The sequence below is a fragment of the Podarcis muralis genome, chromosome 15, assembly GCF_964188315.1.
Source record: "Podarcis muralis chromosome 15, rPodMur119.hap1.1, whole genome shotgun sequence".
In the NCBI taxonomy this organism is placed as follows: Eukaryota; Metazoa; Chordata; class Lepidosauria; order Squamata; family Lacertidae; genus Podarcis; species Podarcis muralis.
The window spans coordinates 13,155,005-13,176,651 of NC_135669.1; the positions used below are offsets into that span (position 1 = coordinate 13,155,005).

At 45.4% G+C, this 21,647-nt stretch overlaps 2 protein-coding genes and 1 long non-coding RNA gene across 10 annotated transcripts; 1 reads left to right on the top strand and 2 right to left on the bottom strand.

Annotated features, from left to right (window-relative positions):
* Positions 1–5: 5 nt before the first annotated feature.
* On the top strand, positions 6–9,765 carry HYLS1 (HYLS1 centriolar and ciliogenesis associated). Of its 6 annotated transcripts, none has more exons than XR_013390919.1 (3): positions 6–285; positions 2,804–2,982; positions 5,224–5,289. XR_013390919.1 is itself a non-coding variant. In XM_028707395.2 (3 exons), the coding sequence occupies exons 1-3, from the start codon at positions 83–85 to the stop codon at positions 9,315–9,317; spliced, it is 1,173 nt and encodes a 390-aa protein (XP_028563228.2). In that variant the 5' UTR covers positions 29–82; the 3' UTR covers positions 9,318–9,765. The 6 variants fall into 6 exon arrangements, 5 of the variants coding, with proteins under 5 accessions (XP_028563228.2, XP_028563229.2, XP_028563238.1 ...); XM_028707395.2 differs by lacking the exon at positions 5,224–5,289 and adding an exon at positions 8,381–9,765 and having other exon boundaries at positions 29–285; positions 2,950–2,982; XM_028707405.2 differs by lacking the exon at positions 2,804–2,982 and adding an exon at positions 8,381–9,765 and having other exon boundaries at positions 212–285.
* Positions 2,679–13,454, bottom strand: PUS3 (pseudouridine synthase 3). Of its 3 annotated transcripts, XM_028707393.2 has the most exons (6): positions 13,361–13,454; positions 12,167–12,255; positions 6,975–7,363; positions 5,141–5,709; positions 3,976–4,166; positions 2,679–3,780 (listed from the first exon to the last, which is right to left on the bottom strand). In XM_028707393.2, exons 3-6 carry the CDS (start codon positions 7,350–7,352, stop codon positions 3,464–3,466), a joined length of 1,455 nt encoding a protein of 484 aa, XP_028563226.2. In that variant the 5' UTR covers positions 7,353–7,363; positions 12,167–12,255; positions 13,361–13,454; the 3' UTR covers positions 2,679–3,463. The 3 variants fall into 3 exon arrangements, with proteins under 3 accessions (XP_028563226.2, XP_028563227.2, XP_077775896.1); XM_028707394.2 differs by lacking the exon at positions 12,167–12,255; XM_077919770.1 differs by lacking the exons at positions 12,167–12,255; positions 13,361–13,454 and adding an exon at positions 8,087–8,162.
* Positions 13,455–14,504: 1,050 nt separating this feature from the next.
* LOC114589111 (uncharacterized) lies at positions 14,505–19,997 on the bottom strand. Its single transcript, XR_013390819.1, has 2 exons — positions 19,245–19,997; positions 14,505–16,742 (listed from the first exon to the last, which is right to left on the bottom strand). It is a non-coding gene; the product is annotated as an uncharacterized LOC114589111 (long non-coding RNA).
* Between the last annotated feature and the right edge of the window lie 1,650 nt (positions 19,998–21,647).

The following is a 21,647-nucleotide window of genomic DNA, read 5'->3' on the forward strand; positions in this document are numbered from 1 at the left end:
ATTAGAAGAGGTTCCGGCTAATCTCGAGCAAGGTCCTCCCTTCCTCTCCAATGAGATAGCCGTGCGGCGTTCTCCGTATCCAATGAAAAGCAGTCCTTACGTGCAGTGGGTGGGAGAAGAATGTTGGCGCACCAATGAAAGATGGCGGAACGGGAGCGGACCAATCATGGAAAGAGGGCGGACCTTGCTATTTCCTTTTCGGTTTGAACAACGGCAGTTGTGCGGCGGAGTAACCGTCGTCGCGCGAGGGCAGAAGGAGCCGGAGCCGGCGGCAGCAGCGATCAGGTATTAAGCGAAGGGCGCAGGCCGGCAGAAAGCGCACGTGGCCGGTCGTGGAAGATGCGCGCGCATTCGCTTCTGGCCGAGCCTTGTCCTCTCTCATCCCCCCCCCCCCTTCCTTTTTAAAATTCTCACAAGAACTTTGTGAGGTAGGTTAGGCCGAAAGATACAGTGGTTGGTTCAAAGGTGGTTCACTGAGCTTCGTTGCGAAGGGGGGTTTGAACGGTAGTTTCCTATCCCTGCCTCTGGTGCTCTAAGCCAGGGTGGGGAATCTGTGGCTCTGCAGTTGTTGGTACTCCAGCCATGGGGATGGGGGGGAGCTGACCCCTCCCCCCTGAATCAGGTAAATAAAAATATATATGCTTAACTAAATGTCGAAATAAATCAGAATATTTGAAATCGAAATGATCCCTGGGGTCACTTGGAGGATGTTGGGAAACCCAGCCAAATGGGTGGGGTATAAATAATAAATTATTATTATTAGTAGTAGTAGTAGTAGTGGAAGACAGGAGTGCCTTGCGTGCTCTGGTCCATGGGGTCACGAAGAGTCAGAAACGACTAAACAACAAGAAGTAGTATTTATTATTACATTGGTTCCCAGTACGTTTCCGAGCACAATTCAAAGTGTTGGTGCTGACCTTTAAAGCCCTAAATGGCCTCAGTCCTGTATACCTGAAGGAGCATCTCCACCTCCATCGTTCAGCCCAGTCACTGAGGTCCAGCTCTGAGGGCCTTCTGGCAGTTCCCTCATTGCGAGAAGTGAGGTTACAGGGAACCAGGCAGAGGGCCTTCTTGGTAGTGGCGCCCACCCTGTGGAACGCCCTCCCAGCAGATGTCAAGGAATTAAACGACTATCTGACTTTTAGAAGACATCTGAAGGCTGTTTAGGAAGGTTTTTAAAGTTTGAAATTTTATTCTGTTTTTAGTGTTCTGCTGGGAGCTGCCCAGAGTGCCTGGAGAAACCCAGCCAGATGGGCAGGGTATAAATAATAAAATTATTATTACTACAGTGGTACCTCTGGTTACGTACTTAGTTCGTTCCGGAGGTCTGTTCTTAACCTGAAACTGTTCTTAACCTGAAGCACCACTTTAGTTAATGGGGCTCCTGCTGCTGCACGATTTCTGTTCTCATCCTGAAGCAAAGTTCTTAACTCGAGGTACTATTTCTGCGTTCGTGGAGTCTGTAACCTGAAGTGTATGTAACCTGAAGTGTACATAACCCAAGGTACCACTGTATTAGCAACCTGATTGAGTGGTAGACAAGGCAAACAGAGGATGACAGGTGCCCCGCCCCCCAAAATACCCCAAACCATAAATCATGGCTTTGCCCAGGACTCCAGCTGCCATAATCTCTTGACGGGTGGATGAGAGATGGAGCACAGCATCACCCCAAGAGCCACAGGGTCCCCATCCTTTCTCTAGTACCACACTGGCCGCAGCATTAGCTCTGGGCCTTTTTTTTTTTTTTTAAAGCCCTGTTTCCAACCTAGATCCTATCAGCACTCTGCAATGTAAGCAGCATTGTACTGCTGTAAACACTCGTTGCTTCTTCCAAAGAAGCCTCTCCTGGGATCTGTAGTTTGCCAAGGGTGCTGAGAAGCTGCTAGGAGACTCCGGTTCCCCTCAAAGAGCAACATTGCTCAGAATAACTTGGGAAGAGAAGCCCAACACTGCAAGCTGGAACAAACCTTATGCATTCGAGATTTTACACACGCTAACTATTTAAAGGGATGTCAAAAGAGGATTAGTGGTTCTTTTAAGACCCACTAAAGTAGAAACAGGGACGCGGGTGGCGCTGTGGGTAAAAGCCTCAGCGCCTAGGGCTTGCCGATCGAAAGGTCGGTGGTTCGAATCCCCGCAGCGGGGTGCGCTCCCGTTGTTCGGTCCCAGCGCCTGCCAACCTAGCAGTTCGAAAGCACCCCCGGGTGCAAGTAGATAAATAGGGACCGCTTACTAGCGGGAAGGTAAACGGCGTTTCCGTGTGCGGCTCTGGCTCGCCAGATGCAGCTTGTCACGCTGGCCACGTGACCCGGAAGTGTCTGCGGACAGCGCTGGCCCCCGGCCTCTTAAGTGAGATGGGCGCACAACCCTAGAGTCTGGCAAGACTGGCCCGTATGGGCAGGGGTACCTTTACCTTTACCTTTTTAAAGTAGAAACAGTGGGTTTAAATTACAGTAAGGTAAGCTTTAAACAAAAGCTGCAGTCTTAAAATATATTTCCTTATGAACGACTTCCACTAAATTCAATGGGGCTTAGTTCCAATTAAACTTCTGTAGGATTGTGGCCCCACCCCAATGTAAACTGGCATTGGAATAAGTTATACTGTTAAACTGCAGTAGAAAGGGATTGACCAGGTGGCATGGTGCCAAATCAATTAATGTAATAATAATAACAACAACAACAACAACAACAACTTTATTGTCATTGTACAACCTGTGTACAGTGAAGTAATACATACAAATGATCTTTTTCATGTGAATTTTAACTAAAGTAACTATTGAGTGGCTGCTATGCTTTCTAATAGGCCACAACGTATCTGCTCATCACATCCCTGACTAGTGGAACTGTTCTTTCTCTTTTTCTGAGGTCCTAGTAACCTAGTTAGTCCAGCTTTTCCTAGTTTTTATTTTGCTCCTTTGTTCCTATCACTTCATCCATATGGAAGAGCAGGATGAGGCTGAACATAAGGAAGTGTAGAAAGAGGTGAGTCCCAACCTAAAGATGTTACTACTTGTTTATTCTTGTAAATAAAAAAAGGCACCACACCCAGCTCCATTGATATGACAAGGCTGATTCACATATCCAGCTTGTGATGTGGTGGCCATATAAGAAGACCCTAATCTGCGGCCACTTACTCCTCTCCATACAGTTACCCACCTGTTTTACAGATTTGTTTTGGCAATGATAAATTGCTTACAACTGTTCTAAGAGCTATAGATGCTTTCAGTGGTTGTAGCAGTAGGAAGAGAATGTGGAGCTAATAAAGGGATTTACCTGTATTTTGAAAACAATTTCACACCTGCTTTATGCTATTATTTAAAAAAATGTTTATTTCTTAAATGCAAAGCATTTAGTGGTATGCCTGTGTTCTTAAAAAGAACAAAAGTAAATAAGGATCCCAACAGGTTTGCATGAGAAGAGATCTGGAGATATCTGCTTGGAGATAAGAGATGGCGTGGAAACTTCAGTCTGAACTCGTACAGACTCTTTTTGCAGCTTGTTCTGGAACATCATTGTCTGTCTCCACACTTTTGCTGTGGCTGCTCTTAACTTCCATCTCTTCATCCGATTCCTTTTCAGAGTGCTTTGTTTTCTTAAGGTGTGGAAGTTCAATGCGTCCTCTACGCACAAAGTAACTGATGCGAGACTCCAACCCTTCACATTTGGGGCGATCCATTAATGGCTTGTAGTTTCGGGCTTTTGCTCCCTCGATTAAGGCACTGATCTGATTGTGGACTGGGGGTTTCAGCTCTCCCCACCGAATTGTGCTGTTGCTTGAACCTGAAAACATAACAAGTGCCAACAGGTCAACAAGTCATGTGTAGCATATTATTATTCACCAGTTGCTTCTATCCCCTTTTAAATTACCCAGTTCTGTACCCATATATGTAATCACTAGAATAGTGCCTTAGAGCCACACTCATACCTAGCAACAGTGAATACGGTTAGAATTCTACAGAACTATGCATCTCCTACCTGTCTCTGTAGGCATCTCAGCAAAATCAAGCCCTTTTAACATGCTACGCAGCATATGCGTTTTAACAGCATGGTTGGCCCAAAGCTGCTGTAAATGAGTGACGTTAAACTCCTGGACATTGCGATCATAGATCCACTGGATATTTTCAAATTCACAGTCATACAAAACCAGAGGAAATTCCACTGCCATGCTGCAAGAAAAGGAGAAGATAAGGTGTTAAGGAGCTTAAATCAGATGTCTGTGACTTAAAACAGGGAAGTACATGCATAAGACTGAGTAACAATCTGATGTGATACAAAGCAGTGATTAATTTTTATAGTGTTGGATTCCCATACATGTAAGGCAATTGATGTTGAGCTTTCTGTGCCAGTAACGGGAGTGCAGTTTTTAGTGCACACTAATGACATCTATATGGGACGTGGGTGGCGCTGTGGGTTAAACCACAGAGCCTAGGACTTGCTGATAAGAAGGTCGGCGGTTCGAATCCCCGTGTCGGTGCGAGCTCCTGTTGCTTGGTCCCTGTGCCTGCCAACCTAGCAGTTCGAGAGCATGTCAAAGTGCAAGTAGATAAATAGGTACCACTCCGGCGGGAAGGTAAACGGCGTCTCCATTCGCTGCTCTGGTTCGCCAGAAGCAGCTTAGTCATGCTGGCCACATGACCCGGAAGCTCCCTCGGCCAATAAAGCGAGATGAGCGCCGCAACCCCAGAGTCGGCCACAAGTGGACGTAATGGTCAGGGGTCCCTTTACCTTTACTAACGCACATCTATAGCTTCCCTTTCCACCCACTCTTCAGCATCTTGATGTGGTTTTGCCTGCAGTCCAATTGTATTATGGAGCAATGGCACTGGAAAAGCTGTACTAAAGAGCTACAGAAATCCCAATTATGTTTGCCAGGACTTTGCTAAAGACTGGCATGCATTTTCATAGGCAAGACAGGGGTATGGTGATGGCTCAGAGCTCTGGCAGAACACAGGCCTTGCATACAAAAGGTCCCAGGTTCAATCGCTATAACCTCTGATTAAAAACGGCTCTCTGATATTAGGTCTAGGAAAGACCTCTGTCCAAGATTTGCATCCACTGCTAATGAGTAAAATAAGCTTGTTTCACATCTAACACAAATATTATACTGGCTATATATTTTAATTTATTTGCAAAGTCATACCTGTATTGTGGTTTCCGAGGGTTGTTCTCTACATCCAGCAGCACATCGATAATCTCTGGCTTTTCCATCCTTTGTCCAATCAGGAAGAGAATAGCCATCATGCAACGGACCTGGTGGTAGAGGAATGCTTGGCCTGTCACTTCAAACAGGTACATTTGGAAAGGGTTGTGCAGCTCTGCATCCTCTGCTCTAGCCACGGGCTTCACCTCTGCAGTAAGAATTGTCCGTTGAAAGTTGGTCACACCGTTGGCTACATCCATCTTGCATAGATTACGAAAATCATGGGTCCCCACGAGCTTCTGAGCTGCAGTATTCATGAGAGCTACATCTAGATCAGCACGAGGGAAGAAATAGCGATAGGTCCTTTTGAGGCAACTAAACCTAGCACTGAAGCTGGGATCTACTGGGGCCCAAGCCAGTACCCGTATGTCATGAGGGAGCACTTGATTCAATATGTGTGTGTAGTGGATCTCCTCTGCAGTATTTGTGGCTGTGTCCCTCGTTGCACCCTCGGGTTTATTTGCTGCTTTATCCTTTGACAGGTTTGAGCGGAGATCTAGGGAGATCACCTGAAACATTGGAGAAGGATAATATGGAGTAAAATATGCAAAAACAACACTATGGGCAGTATCTGGTGCCCTCATTCCGTGACACCCCCCCATGGGCACCTTGCACCATCCACAATCCTTGTGCAAACTGTACGAATGACTTAGCACGACTTTGGATACAAACCTAAGGGGGTAGATCCCAAGTTTGCCATACTTGGAGTAGACCCATTGAAATTAATGGGCATGAATAAATTACCGTATTTTTCGCTCTATAAGACACACTTTTCCCCTCCTAAAAAGTAATGTGTGTGCGTCTTACGGAGAGTCTTATGGCACGAATGCAGGCTCCATGGCTTCGCGTTGCTTTTGCTGATGCCAGGAGAGCAAGAGGGGTCGGTGCGCACCGATCCCTCTTGCTCTCCTGGCTTTGCTTCGTCAGAGAGGCTCTGCGCAGTACCCCTTCAGCGAAGCGGGAGGAGAAATGGAAGGGACTCTGTTTCTCCTGCTGCTTCGCTGAAGGGGCGCTGCGCAGAGGGAGAAAATTATTTTTTTTCTTGTTCTCCCCCTCTAAAACTAGGTGCGTCTTATGGTCGGGTGCGTCTTATAGAGTGAAAAATACGGTAGGTCCATTAATTTCAGTGTGTCTGCTCTGAGTAAAACATAGTTGAATACACCTCTAATATTTATTTTATTTTTTACGGAATCAATGAGAATTTTCCAAATACGATGGTGTTGGTGTAGCTTCCTCAATGACTATTTGGACCTGAAATGATCTGGTGATAGGTTTTATCTTGCAGTCCTGGATAACTCAGGCTACAATCTTTTACATCAGGCACATCCAAAGTCCATCTCGGGGGCCTAATCCGGCCCCCGTGGCAGTATATGTCCTGGGGTAAAATCCTTTTTTAAAAAAAGAAGCTCAACAACTTTAATTCTAAAAAAACCTCAATGACTTTGGTCGGCCCTCACACATGTTCACTTCATCAAATCTGGCCCTCTTAAAGTTTGGGTACCCCTATTTTACACACTTTCCTGGGAGGAAGCCCCGTTGAATGAGTTTTGATATCAGCATATCTAATACCCAGTATTCAGCTCCACATTCAGCTAAGAACTCTTTGCTAAGCGGGAATATCACAGAAGGTAATGCTGTTGCCCCCACTTTATTTCATATTCTGCTGGATCCACATCCCCCCTCCCTCACCCTCTGAGCAGGTTCACTCATTTTCTGCTGTGAGTTGAGCAGGTTGGTTTCATAAAAATGGAGGATAGACAGATGCGGAACTCACCTGTCCAAAGGCACTGACTCCCTTGTCAGTGCGCCCACAGCGGTGATAGTTGGAAGTCTGTCTGCTGGCTACCAGTCGGGTTTTGCTGAGAGCCTCAAACAGCTTTTCTTCAATAGTATTGTTGGTGTTCTCTTGGCTAGCAAAGCCCTGATATCCCCAGCCCAGGTAGGCTATCTTCAGCGCCACGTGTCTCTGGCCATAAGCACTAAAATCAAATGGCCGCTGCTGCCGTTTCTTAGTCTTCCCTGCTGCTGAGAGGCTGCCTTCTGTGCCTGCAGTCTGCTTGCTCTCTAGCTTTTCTTGCAGCCTTTGCACCATGTCTTCCAGTTCCTGGACTCTCTTCAGTAGCTTCTCTGTTTCTGCTCCATCTCTGGCCATTGTGAGAGTCCCTAGGAAGGGAAAACGAGTTTCTACAATTCAAACTTTTGTATTTGCTGATAGAGGAGAGGCTGTTCAGCTGGGGACAGTCAACGTGCTACCCAGCTTTCTGCTTTTATTTTCTACCTATACTGTATTGCATATTTGAACGTAATGAATTGTGAGTGCATGTCTTTCTCCATTTACTGATAAAGTCATACTAATTCCCAGTGGGCTTTCAGGACATGTTTTTTGTTTACATGGACTGCAAGGTGTAGGGGACCGAAAGGGTTTGCTCTTGACACCCTTGGGCTACTCCTGCATAAGGAAACCCTTTTTGTTCTGAAGTGCACATATTTCATGTGAGATACTGGTCCGCCCTGTTGGGTCTCGCAGTTCCCAGTGTGAACTGAACGTGCACCATAAAGCATACTTAACATCAGGGAGGAAGATTTTCAAGTTGCAGGCAAACTGCCTTTCAGGGATTCAGATCCACCATTACTGATTCCCATTGTGGAATCTGATACATTACTAAACAGCCTCAGGATTTGCTGGAAAATAATTTGAAACCCACTAGTATAGCTAATAACTGTAAGACTTAACACGTTCTCCAACGTACTGCAAAGGGGGAACATTGTAACGCAGCAGTACTCAGGATTTTTATTGTATCCTAAGCTGACTTAAGTGAAAGCAAATTCTTGCTGGAAATAGGTAAATGACTATTCAGTCAGTGAATAAATTTAGTACAGTGGTACCTCGCTTTTTGAATGTAATCCGTTCCGGAAGACCTTTCAACTTCAAAAATGTTCGAAAACCGAGGTGCAAAGGATGGCCTGCAATTTCAATGGAGAAAATTGGGGAAAACTCAGCGGAAAACTGTTCAACTTCTGAGGTGCGTTTGAAAACAGAAGCATTTACTTCTGGGTTTTTGGCGCTCAAAAACCCAAACGTTCGGCTTCTGAGATGCTCAAAAACCGAGGTGCCACTGTACTTAAACTTGTTTTGGGTAGATATAGCACACTGTGAGAATTAACATCTCTCTCTTTTAGAATCAGTGACTGCACCAAGCCAAGAGAAGCAATGGAAACATTCATGGGACTTGATCGTCCCCGCTGGGCCTCTATGAGCCATGAAGATCGGCTCAAAGAAGCTGCAATGGCATTCATCCGCCTTTGCGCAGAACAGGGAGAAGGTGATAGCCCAAGGAAGATGTGTTTTGCACCTCAGCTGGACCCCTACACAAGAGCCTCGGTGGCCTCTTTGGTCAGACCCACACTTCCTGTGAAGATTAGGCATCTTCATTCGGGACCCACCTTGCAAGCAAAGACTCCCGAGGAACCCAGAGTTGCTAGGAAACCTATAATAAAAAGGAAAGTTCTGAGGCGAAGGCCTGATGGAGAAGTAGAGGTGACGGATGAGTCCATCACCAGCACACCAGAGACCAGCAGTCAGAGTGACCCCGAGTATGGGGAGTTGAGTCAAAGAATGCACAGTCTGAAGACTCAGCAAGAGAAAGAAGAGTCCGAGGAGGAGAGCGAGCCAAGCATTTGCCCAGAGTCTGAGACGGCTTATTCCTGGATAACTACAGAGAGCCAGAGCCAAAGCTCGCAAAGAGAGAGCCAGAGCCGCAGCAGCACATCCTATGAGCAGGACTTGATTGTTGCTGGCCACCCAAAATCCTTCATATTACCAAGATTTGATCAGCTAAGCCGGAACAGAATGAAGACCGACCGGGTAGCCCGTTACTTGGAGCATAAGCATGACTGGGAATCTCTGCGGCTACCCGGGGAAGATCCCAGGAAAGGGGTGCGCTGGAGCATCCGGGAACAGATGCTCTGCAAGTCAGAATTGCCTCCTAGGGCTCAGCACATTTATATTCCCAACAACTACCTGGTGCCTACAGAGAAAAAGAGGTCTGCCCTGCGCTGGGGAATACGCTGTGACCTGGCAAATGGCGTGATGCCTAGGAATACCTACTCCTCCTAGAAATGCAGAGGTCTCTATAGTGCCATCCACAGGAGCATGCCTTGCTTAGCACAGCCCAAATATCTAACTACTCCAGGCAAGCAGCTAAGCTATTTTGTTTCCTTTGAAACCCTTTCAAATCCTTATTGGTTTTAAATCTGGCTTTCAGAATGAGTGTTCCCACAACACAAAAGGATTTTACTTATTCGTGCTTCTTGAATAGTTGTCCCATATAGGATCATTTAGAGATTAATATTGCCTCATCAGAAGCCAGGCAGAAGATGAACCAAAGTTTACTGAAGTATATGTCAATGAGAATAATTTTTATTTTTATTGCAAGATCTTTTAAACCCACTTCCTCTTCCTAGCGCAATCATCATACTTCTGTATGATGTTGTTTTTAAAGAAAGTTTAGCTTCTAGATGTATGGATTAAATTAAAAGTGTGTGGTATAAAAGGATTGCCTCTAGTTTCTCTATTGACTAGTTAATTTGTTGAGAAAGTAATATTTTATCCGGAACAGAAGGCAGGTCAAAAGCTTCACCTCATTTATCAATTGTTGTTGTGTGGGACTGCTGTGCTACATTGTAAACAACTCTTCACTTTCAAGTGGGTATGTGGTTCTTTTCCAATTGGGAATATTGTCTTGGTTCATATCTATGTATTTTTTAAAACAATTTTATTGAAGGTTTTTAACATGTTAAGCAATAAAATCCAAACACATTTATAAAACAATAAAAATATATTAAAAAAGAGAGTAATAATAAAATACCTATATACAGGCAACTCACAGTTTAGGTGCCAAACCTAGAAGTAGCCCCAAAACATCACTGATAGTGGAGGGGTGGAGCACAGTGGGCGTCCACATGCTCCCCTATAAACCAGAATTACTTGTACTAAGGTTCTCGTGCAAAGTGCTTTTCTTCTGTTCTAAGTTTCTTTCCCTACGTGGAAACACTACGGATATAATGAAATATGGGTTGCATATTGGAGAAGACAATGGACAATTGGAGAAGATTTTAATTATGCCTGGCTGTAAGCGTAAGCACCAGTGAACACACTGAAACTTCTGAGTACAGTGGACGCTCAGGTTGCGAATGTGATCTGTGTGGGATGCATGTTTGCAACCCGCAATGGTGCGTCTGCGCGGGTTGCAATTCGGCGCTTCTGTGCATGCGTGACCGCCAAAACCCAGAAGTATCCCGTTCTGGTACTTCCAGGTTTCAGCGCGTCTGTAACCCAAAAAATGCAACCTGAAGCGTCTGTAACCTGGGATATGACTATATAGTGGAGCAAGGAAACTGCTTTAGCCAGAAGGAAGGCTGCTTTTCCTTCTGGGTAATATACCAGTGGTGGGTAGGGCTGAAGGGGGAGAAATGGGCAGAATAACTGGTCCAAATTCTATCTTTGTACAATGGGCTAATTTCTACACACGCCTGCACACACCTCTGTCCTCTGTTCAGACTAGAGATGGGAAGGCCTGGAAAAAACCTAGAAAACGGAGGGTAAGCTTTGGGGGGGGAAAGCCCTGGTTTTTTTCTGGGTTTTTCCCAGGCCTTCCTGTCTCTAAGACAAGCAGTATTGTGGCATGATTTTCATGGGTAAGAACTCATTGGGTACATGAACTGCCAGAATCTGTAAAACTTGAGCTAGTTGACACTTTTTCTTACCCTTAATGTGAAATTACAGCCCAGTTAGCTTAATGTTTTTTCCTGGTAAACTGGTGGAAACTGTTAACAATAAAATTACCAACCCTATAGAAGTCTTGCTGATAACTTCTGTAAGGGTAAGTCTTGTCTACCTAACCATTTTAGAGTTCTGCGAGAGTATTATGCAAATGGGGTGATCTTGGATGTGTACCTGGACTTAACTGGTTAAAGAATGCTAAGCGGAGAGTAGGACTAATTGACAGTTCTAACAATGGAAGGCTTTAGTAAGCAAGGTTCTCCCAAGATCTGTAATGAAAACAGCTTTTTAACTTATTCATAACTCTGGAATCAGGGAGCAGTGAGGTGGCCAAGTTTGCTGATGACACCAAATGGTTTAAGGCAGAGCTTTCCAAACTTTTCACGCTGGCTTTTTAGGCGTGCATCATTTCATGACACAGCAATTCAGTTTTGCATCATTTCGCGACACAGTAATTCAGTTTTACTATCAAACCAGAGGTTAAACTAACCCTTTTCCCAGCCCGGAAGGAGCATTTGTGGGACCCACCTACACACAGCAGCCAACACACTAACATGTCACAACATACAGTTTGGAAAGCTCTCATTTAAGGTGATTAAAACCAAAAGGGATTGCCTGGAGCGCCAAAAGAATATCTCCTGACTGGGTGAAGGACCATTAAAAATGCATACAATCTTAGTTGGAAGGGATCCCCTAAAGGTCCAATCCCCTGCAATACAGGAATCTCAACTAGATTTTGACAGAGTCCACCACCTCTTGTGGGAGTCCATTCCACTGTCAAACAATTCTGTCAGAAAGTTCTTCCTGATGCTTAATCGGAATCACCTGTATTACAACTTGAAGCCATTGGTTCAAGTCCTATTTTCCAGAGAAGGAGAAAACAAGCTTGCTCCATACTGCATGTGTCAGCCCTTGAGATATCTGAAGATAGCTATCACCTCTCAGTCTCCTCTTTACCCAATTCCCTCAACCGTTCTTCATAAGGCTTGGTTTCCAGACCCTTTATCATCTTGGTTGCCCTTCGCACATATTCCAGCTTGTCAATATCCTTAACAGAACTGGACACAGTACTCCAGGTATAGTCAGACCAGGGCAGAATATAGTGGGACTATTACTTCCCTTGATCGGTGGAAAGTGATGCATGCTGATGCAAAAAAACCCCCAATAACTTCCCATGTATTTATAGCGTCTGAACTGGTGTTAACTGGCCAGGAAGGAGATTTGAGAGTTGTGGCAGATAGCTTGAGAAAGATGTTTTCCTAGCATGCAGTAGCTATGAAAAAGGCAAATTCCATGTTAGGGATAGTTAGGAAAGCGATTGAAACCACCAACAGGAGGCCCTTATACAAATCCATGCTGCAACCACACTTCGAATAGTGTATGATTCTGGTTGCCGTACCTCAAAAAGGCTCCTGCACATCAAGAAAATGGCAACCAAAATGATTAAGGGAGTAGAACAACTCCACTATGAGGAAATGTTACAGCATTCAGGGGTTTCTAGCTTATAAAATGTGGGCATGATAGAGGTGCTAAGATTCTGCAAGGTGTGGGGAAAGCAGTTTTTTCTTCCTACTATGTGAAGATAATGCTAGAACACAAAGTCAACCGACACCAATTCTCTACTGACTGTTTTTTTAATTAAAGAAAACAAGTATACTAGAAAAACATTAAAATATACTGTTATTGGACAATTGAACACACTGGTCCATGAGAATAGGCATGCATTTAAGTGCTTTTTGCACCAGTGAATCGAGCAGCCTTATCCTGTGTATCTTTATTCGGAAGTAACTGCTATTGAGGTCAATGAAGCTACCTGCTAAGGATTACAACATCCTAGATGCATCTTTACTCAATGGGATTTCAAACCCTGCACCCAGTGAGTGTGCGTAGCAGAAGATGAGCCCTGTTGGATCAGGCCGATGGTCCGTCCAATCTAGCATCCTGTTCTCACAGTGGCCATCCACGTGCCTACGAAACATCAGCAAGCAGGACCTGCGTGTTCCCCACGTGCGGTTCTCAGTACTTCGAACACGCGTGATCGTGGCTCAGGGTTTGAAGTCGGGCCACTAATTTCGGACAGAAACGGCCAGTGTAAGAGCTAATCACGGAAGGCTAATCAGAACAGGCCAACTAGTAACACCCCCCAAAACCCCCATATATATATAATTTTCAAAGGGTTCAGAATTGTTATATGTACAGCGGTGGGGGAGAGACGGGCGATCCAATCAACACCGCCATAAGGCTGCCTGTGAAGGCGATCAGCTTCATTAAGGGAGCGATCCTAAACGCACTTACTCAAGAGTAAGCCCATCGAACACTGTGGGATTTGCTCCCGTGTTAAAACATGCGCTGTGAACGCGCGACTCCCGTGTTCCTACCTTTTACGCAGACGTTCGTTGAGAGCAAAAGCCTCTGAGCGCAGGCATGCCGCCCCGTCCACGATTTCTCCGCAGGAAATGACGTAAAGGCTTCCCTCCCCCAACACATGACACAGAGGAGGTTTGTGGGAAATGTAGTCTTTCTCTAGAAAGCGGCCAGATTAGCCGTTTACTTCCCACAGCAGGCAGCCAAATGTTTTTGGAAGGTTACAGAAGGTTATCCTGAACGGGATAGCCCTCCCCTCCTTGTCTGACGCCAGCCCCAGAGATATGCTGCCTCTGACATGGAGGCTCCATTTTAGTTATCATGGCTATTAATCATTGAAAACTTTATCCGCCATAATATGTAAACTCATGAGCTACTGAATTGAGGTGTTAGGCAAAATATTACTGTTTTTTATGCAACGAATTGAAGAAAATGTTCCATTTAACATTTGTTAAAAAACCTGAAGCATTTTTATTAGGGATTGTAGGGAAAGATCTGCCAAAAAAGCTGAAAAACATCTTCATGTATGCGACAACGGCCGCAAGAGTTTTAATAGCGCAAGGATGGAAGACTGAAGAAACCCCAACTAAAGAATCATGGCAAGAAAAATTGATGGACTATGCAGAACTGGCAAAACTGACATACAAGCTACGGGACAAGGATAACTGTGACTTTAGATATGAATGGGAACCCTTTACAAAGTATTTGAAGACGCAATAAAGCGAACTGGACTCCTTGGCTGGTTTTGAATAAACATTCACAAACTTTTTATTGATAATAATCAGCTAAATAGTTTGAGGATCTATACAACTGTGTAACATGCAGAAAACAGCATTTTTAGAGAAATCAAAGACTGGAACTGAGGGAAGGTGGGGGGGTCTGTGGGGGGGGAGGGAGGTAAAATGGGGGGGGAATAAGGATGATGTGTTTCTGGATAATATGTTTTGTTTTAATTTTGAATAAAAAGTTATTTAAAAAATTACTGTTTTAATTCCGGCCTCAATGGTTGCTTCTATTTCAACAATAATTTAGTGTCCAGGGTGCTTCTTGAGAAGCATTCACCTCAGCTTATTGCCGTACTGTAGCCTTATTAATCCACGGGTAGGAATAATTGTTGCACCCGAGCAGAGACAAAAGGAGCCAAACGACACCAAGGGGTTAATCCAGAGAAAGAGCGTTTTATTCTGCCATCCGGAGGGGCAGAAGGCACCTGTGTGGTTCAGTTCACAAAAGACAGGCCGCACCGAAAACATTTTACAAGCAGGTTTTATCCTTTTTTGCAAACCCCTTTTTTCCTCTCCCCCTTCACAGGTTCTTACATAGAAATGTTGCTTTTCGTTCTCTGGCTTTGTTCCCGGAAGTATGTTGCAAGTCAATGTACCAGGACAAGGTTATTTGGATCTGGGAAGCGAAAAGCTTTTCTGTTCTCAGCTATGGGTTTGTTACAGCGTTTTTGTTACAGAGAGGACTGCTTAGCTCATGCTTTTTGTCTTAGAGGAATATGCAGTTTTAAAAATGCGTACGCCGAGGCCTGGCTGGGGGGGGGGGAATTCATAAACAGTTTTTTTAGGGCTTTCTGGGGTAACCCTAACTGTACCCCTTCATTCCATACCTCTCAAATTTGGACAGCCTTTTTCTTAAAAAGGCTCGTCCCAGGAAGGCACAGGCTGATATTCTCGGGTCAGAGCTATAATCTGGGGGCGAAGCATGCGAGAAATCATATTGCGTGTCATTGTATGCAAGCATTGCAGCAGGCAAGGTACAGAAAAGCAAAAAATTAGCAAAATGAAAAGTGGGCCTAGCAGCAGCAAAAACAGGCCTTTTACCCATCCTAGTTTTGGCAACCAGTCAAGCCATGACATGTCCCATCCCTCCCAGGTTTGGGTAGGAATATGGGCCACTGTTTCAAGTCCTGCTGCCAAATTGCGAATGGCCTCACCATGATCAGAGATGTTAAAGCAACAGGCCCCACCTGTGAGATTTAACGCTGCACAAAAGCCGCCATGTTGCGCCAGGAGAAATTCCAACGCTAATCGGACTGAGAGAAACGCATTGCGTGTCTCATCCAATTGCGTGGCAATTAGCCTAAGGGTCGTGGCTGTCGTGTTAGCAACAATCTCTACCACTGCCTGGAGTCTGATTACGCGGTTCAAGTTATAGATCGGCCCCCTTGCCCCAGAGATTTTCTCTCCCCGATTCCATGAGGCTGGAGCATAATGGGCCAGTATCCTTTCCGGAGGCCACTGATTTTTGCCCCAATTCTGGGAGCTGCCACCTGCAAGTATTGCCAGGTCAGCCGAACGCCTCCTTCTACGGGGTGCAGAGGCAATCTGGTCAGGAATCCACATGGGGGGTATTAAGTAGGCTGGAAAACAGACCCCATACCATCCTCTTGGGAGGGCATGATAGGCCTTCCTGCCACACACCCAGTAAACGTCCTGACCATGGGCAGATATGGTGCCTCTCAGTAAGCGGGCCAGGCATGCAGTCAAATTGGAACCAGAAAAGGTTCCTGTCTTGGACTCAGGCATGTTAGTTGGGGCTGGGAAGGTACGATCACAGTGGGAAGTGCCCACATAGGTCTGAGAGTCAGTTGCGTCATTTGATTTGTTGACACAAAGGCAGCCAGTGATCCTGTGAACCTGGAAAGGGACGGAATGATTCCATAAAGAAGAATGGTTGCCCAGAGGCTGGAAGGCAACAAGTGGAGTTGTAACCAAGGATTCATTCCAAGGCACAGGGAGGAGTGGCATTCCTCCCAGAGCATCTACAGGGGCCAGAGTGCAGACGGCACAATTGGTCCGATTTGCAGAGAACGCAACCATCTCAGCAACCTGAATCCACTTATTATATGTGTGGTGGGCCCCCCACGATTGCAGCAGTTGTCTGGTCACTGTGAGTGGTATTGGTATTTCAAAGGTCAAAGGCAGCAGAAATACCAGCATGGGGACCCACAGTCGTATTTGAGCCATTGTATGCACGGGGAGGGGCTTAGGTAAGTGCTAGAGAGTGGGCTGGGGTGTAATCACGCTGAAAGAAAGGACCCACTAGGCACCCTCCTCTGCAGGGGTGGCGTAAAACAAACTAGGCCCAGGTACCTTCAATAAAGTTCAGTTATGCAAAAGGAAAGAAAAGAAAATGTGAAAATGTCCTCTTTCAATCCATGCTGGATTCTGGAGCCGTGCCAAGCGTCAGCGTCCGGAGTGACGTAGGCAGGGCGGTAGTCTGGTGGGCGTTGGGTCGTCTGGTGGGCTTTGGGCATCTTGGGTCTCTTCCAACAAGGCTGGAGCGATGTCTGGGCGTCTGGGTCCTCTGGTGGGCGGTGTAGATCAGGTGTCACAGATGCCGGTGACTTTAACAGCTGTAGATAAACAGGACAGCCTCTGGCCGGTTTACCTGTCAAGAGAAGAGAAAAACAAAGACGGCAGCGATTGCACAGAACAAATTGATAGATAACATTTGCACATAAGGAATATTAACTCAAAGGGGACAGCATGGCAAGAAAATTTGCAAGGGGACATGGCAACCCAGTTTGACAGTCCTGTTGCATGGGTTAAGTTGCCAGCTGAGATTTTTCAAAGTCCTATTTGTGTGCTCTAAGTTTCAGAGCTTTAAGCCATGTTGCAAATTTCAGTTCATTTGCCAGTGTCTGTAGAAAGAACAATGCGCTCCTTGCTTCTGGCAAAGTTTCAAAATTCCTATGTTATGCTGCGGCTCCTTTTTCAGAGTAAAATTGCACCTTAAAAAGAAAAACTTGACAAAGTTCACAGAAAGCATTCACTTGCTTTTTAAGAAAGTCACTTTCCAGGTTAGTACTTTGGGGCAAAGCCTTGGCATTCTGGTTTTTATGTGGCTGAACTGTAAATCCAGAAAGTGTGAGGTTCAGGGTAGCTGGCTGAATGCAGCAGTGTCCTTCTTGGAATAGCTGCCAAGAGATAACGCTCTGAAGCTACCTCCAAGCGCCTGGCACAAAGGGGGGGGGGGGAGCTGATGTCCTGTTACATGCATGATTTAAAAAAAAACAAAACAACAACAGTCTGTTCACTTGCTTTTTCGCTGCAACAGTCTTTTGAGCAAGAACAGAGATGAAAAGAAATCATTTTTGAGAAATCTTATTGTTCCCAGCCTTTGGGAGTGGGGTGTGTCGGGCGTGGGGCCTGTGGGCATTCCATTTCCCAATGACTCCCTTGCCTGCAGATGGCGCACTGGCCTCTTCCCTAGGCGTCTTCTGACCCTCCCATGGACACCCTCACTCGCTCCAGGATTGCGTTTTTGGCTTTCTGGCTGCTGGCTGTTTGAAGACAAACCCCTAAGTATTTTGGCTGGGTCCTCTTCGATTTTTCCAATTGCAAATATCGGAGCTTGTAAAAGGGACATGTTGAATGGTAAAGGTCCTTGGTGGTCTAACACCCCGATCATTTGGCTGTTCCAAAGGATCATACACTTGCCTGAGAGGGGCCACCACAGTGGGTTTGGACAAAGCCTTCGATTTAAGTGTCTCTACATGTTTTGTTGCCCTGTCCCACGCTGTTCTCAAAACCTTTTGCCTTTTTCTCCAATTCTCATCCTGGCACTGGGCTGCTTCTAGAACCCAGGGGGCCACATCCAGTTCTGTTTTAAACAGTTCTACATACTGGAACACTCTGTCAAACTGCTTACTAGTCCATCTTATCTCTTTATCTAGAGTTTTTCTGAAGTCTTCATCATCATCATTATCATCATCACCTTTCTCTTCACCTTCCTTGCTTGCATCACAAGGGGGTTGGGGAGGGGCTGAGGGGGGAATCTTCTCATTTGGGTCCTCAGTCTGGGCAGTGGGCGGAGAAGCAGCCCTATTTGCTCCCAGATTTGGTTGCCTGGGCGCAGTGGCTGCATATGGTGGTGGTGGGGTAATTATCTCCTCTTCCAGGACTGGCAAAACTGGTGGCTTTTTAACTTGTAATTGTACTGAACACAGTTACAGATAGGTAGCCGTGTTGGTCTGCCATAGTCAAAACAAAAAAAAATTCCTTCCAGTAGCACCTTAAAGACCAACTACCGTAAGTTAGTTCTTGGTATGAGCTTTCATGTGCATGCACACTTCTTCAGATACACTGATCACAGTTTGACTTGGACAGTCACAATTCTATTTTTCCGAAGCCATGAGGGATTTTGATCCACATTGGCTTTCCAGATAGAAATATAGGGAATCTGATCTGTGTGGGCCTTGAAAATGTTACTCCATAAAATGTTGACCAAGTTTGGATCAAAGGATCCTCCAGTAGGCCATTCTGGTAAATACGAAGGCCAGTCAACTTCACATAAATGTTGGAGTCTGCTTTTTCTGAGTTTACATCCCCACTCTTCTGCTTTCATGGCACATTTCCAGTTTTCCAGAAAGCTCTGTAGTGGTGTCTCAAGAATTATATTACTGCTTTTATTTCCCATGACTCTGGGATCCTGGGGACACTGGGACACTCAGCCCTCCTAACGTTATTTTTTTTTCACTCAGTCACAGGCCAGACGTTGCTTTCAACGCCTCACACACTCAAAACATTCACTGGAGTGTCCCCACACGCACATTCAGAAAAACCCATGCACCTCCCCCAATCCCCCCTTCCCTCCCCCCAAAAAAAACCAAAACCACAACCGGCAGCGCTTAGACTTCGACCGGGGCCCAAGAGCACCTTTTTTTTTTTTTTTTTTACTGCTTCTTCTGGGCACAAAACCAACAACCAACCATAACCGGCAGCGCTTAGACTTCGACCGGGGCCCTAGCAGCACCCTTTGCTGCTTTTTCTGGGCGACACCAAAACCAGTGGCACTTCGTCTACCCTGCTGGCGGAGTTGATCAGACTCTCTTTTTGCTCGCACCTATCCTTGTGGAGCTTGCTCCCACCTATACCCTGTGGAGCTTACCTTTTTCCTCGAGGTACCTTCTTTCTGCACGGCCGTTGCTCTTTCTCTCCGTCACTTTGTCGCGTGTCCACTCAGGAACGGGTGGCCAGTCCCTCCCACGAAGTTGGCAGGATGTGCACTGGAACTGCTGACCCGGTATCCCGAGCTGCTCGCCTTGCAGTGACGCCCTGGACCTCTTTGTCCCTCGATCTCGGGGAACGTGCTTATTCCCGGCCAACGCACCAGAAATGTAGCCTTATTAATCCACGGGTAGGAATAATTGTTGCACCCGAGCAGAGACAAAAGGAGCCAAACGACACCAAGGGGTTAATCCAGAGAAAGAGCGTTTTATTCTGCCATCCGGAGGGGCAGAAGGCACCTGTGTGGTTCAGTTCACAAAAGACAGGCCGCACCGAAAACATTTTACAAGCAGGTTTTATCCTTTTTTGCAAACCCCTTTTTTCCTCTCCCCCTTCACAGGTTCTTACATAGAAATGTTGCTTTTCGTTCTCTGGCTTTGTTCCCGGAAGTATGTTGCAAGTCAATGTACCAGGACAAGGTTATTTGGATCTGGGAAGCGAAAAGCTTTTCTGTTCTCAGCTATGGGTTTGTTACAGCGTTTTTGTTACAGAGAGGACTGCTTAGCTCATGCTTTTTGTCTTAGAGGAATATGCAGTTTTAAAAATGCGTACGCCGAGGCCTGGCTGGGGGGGGGGGGAATTCATAAACAGTTTTTTTAGGGCTTTCTGGGGTAACCCTAACTGTACCCCTTCAGTACCACCCTGAACATGCGCAATCTCGGACCATCATTATGCCCTCACAAAAAAGTGCTTGGAGTTTATTCATTTATTTAAGAATAACTAGTAATAGATACCAAAGCAACATATTCATAGCCAACATCTAAATGTTCAAAATATTCCAGACCAGACCAACTATCAGGTTCACGTGAAAGGCCCATTAATTTCAATGGTTGTGAGTAGAAGTATGTTGAATACAACCCTTGGAATATGAAGGAAGGTATAGAAATTTAATAACAATATTAATGTTTTAATAATAATAATAATAATAATAATAATAATAATAATAATAATAATAATTTATTATTTATACCCCACCCATCTGGCTGGGCCTCCCCAGCCACTCTGGGCGGCTTCCATAGAAACCAAAAATACAGTAAAATATCACACGTTAAAAACTTCCCTGAACAGGGCTGCCTTAAGATGTCTTCTGAATGTCAGGTAGTTGTTTATCTCTTTGACATCTGATGGGAGGGCGTTCCACAGGGCAGGCGCCACTACTGAGAAGGCCCTCTGCCTGGTTCCCTGTAGCATTGCTTCTCGCAATGAGGGAACCGCCAGAAGGCCCTCGGCGCTGGACCTCAGCGTCCGGGCAGAATGATGGGGGTGGAGACGCTCCTTCAGGTATACTGGACCGAGGCCGTTTAGGGCTTTAAAGGTCAGCACCAACACTTTGAATTGTGCTCGGGAACGTACTGGGGTTTTTTAAAGGAAAACCACCATCATCACATAGAATCACTGAGTTGGAAGGGAGCCTAAGGGTCATTTAGTCCAACCCTCAACAATGCAGGAATCGTAAGTAAAATAGAAACATCGCCACCCAACCTCACCCCCACCCATCTTTCCCCCCCTCCACCTCTTTCCCCCTTTTCTTCCCAATGTCTCAACAAATGAAACTGATTTGTAAAAATGTTACATGGGAATATATATATATATATATATATATATATATATATGAGAAAGAGACATTGCACACACTTTTGTAAATCAAGAAAATCTTTAATTAAAACAACAACAACACAGGAATCTCAACTAAAGCATCCATGACAGGCCATCCAACCTCTGCGTAAAAACCTCCAAGGAAGGAGCGTCTACCACCTCTCGTGGGAGTCCGTTCCACTGCCAAAAACCTCTTACTGCCAGAAAGTTTCCCTTACGTTTAGTTGGAATCTCCTTTCTTGCAATTTGAAGCCATTGGTTCAAAGTCATGACATCGATGTTCCTATTTTATTTTTCAAGCTTATGTTTGTTTGTCTATTTGTTTGTCGATGCCTTCGGCAGGCTTGGTCTAGAAAGGTGTGGGTGGGTGTTTCTAAATATATACATTTAACTATTACATCTACTCAAAAGTATTATTGTTTATTAAATTTCTATACCACCCTTCATCCGAAGACTACAGGGGTGGTTAATAATAATAATTTATTATTCACACCCCTGCCCATCTGGCTGGGTTTCTCCAGCCACTCTGGGCGGCTACCAATATTAAAAACACGATAAAACATCAAACATTAAAAACTTCCCTACACAGGGCAGTTTACAATATAGGCAACCATGCAGAGGGCCTTCTCGGTAGCGGCACCCGCCCTGTGGAACGCCCTCCCATCCGATGTCAAGGAAACAAACAACT

What these genes read in the sequence shown, in the direction of transcription:
- HYLS1 (XM_028707395.2), top strand. Translation starts at nt 83, where the DNA reads ATGAAAAGCAGTCCTTACGTGCAGTGGGTGGGAGAAGAATGTTGGCGC. An exon ending in CCGGCGGCAGCAGCGATCAG is followed by an intron (nt 286 to 2,949) that starts GTATTAAGCGAA and finishes ATGGAAGAGCAG; the next exon opens with GATGAGGCTGAACATAAGGA. An exon ending in ATAAGGAAGTGTAGAAAGAG is followed by an intron (nt 2,983 to 8,380) that starts GTGAGTCCCAAC and finishes TCTCTCTTTTAG; the next exon opens with AATCAGTGACTGCACCAAGC.
- PUS3 (XM_028707394.2), bottom strand. Translation starts at nt 7,352, where the DNA reads ATGGCCAGAGATGGAGCAGAAACAGAGAAGCTACTGAAGAGAGTCCAG. An exon ending in GAGTCAGTGCCTTTGGACAG is followed by an intron (nt 5,710 to 6,974) that starts GTGAGTTCCGCA and finishes CCAATGTTTCAG; the next exon opens with GTGATCTCCCTAGATCTCCG. An exon ending in TGAGATGCCTACAGAGACAG is followed by an intron (nt 3,781 to 3,975) that starts GTAGGAGATGCA and finishes TTATGTTTTCAG; the next exon opens with GTTCAAGCAACAGCACAATT.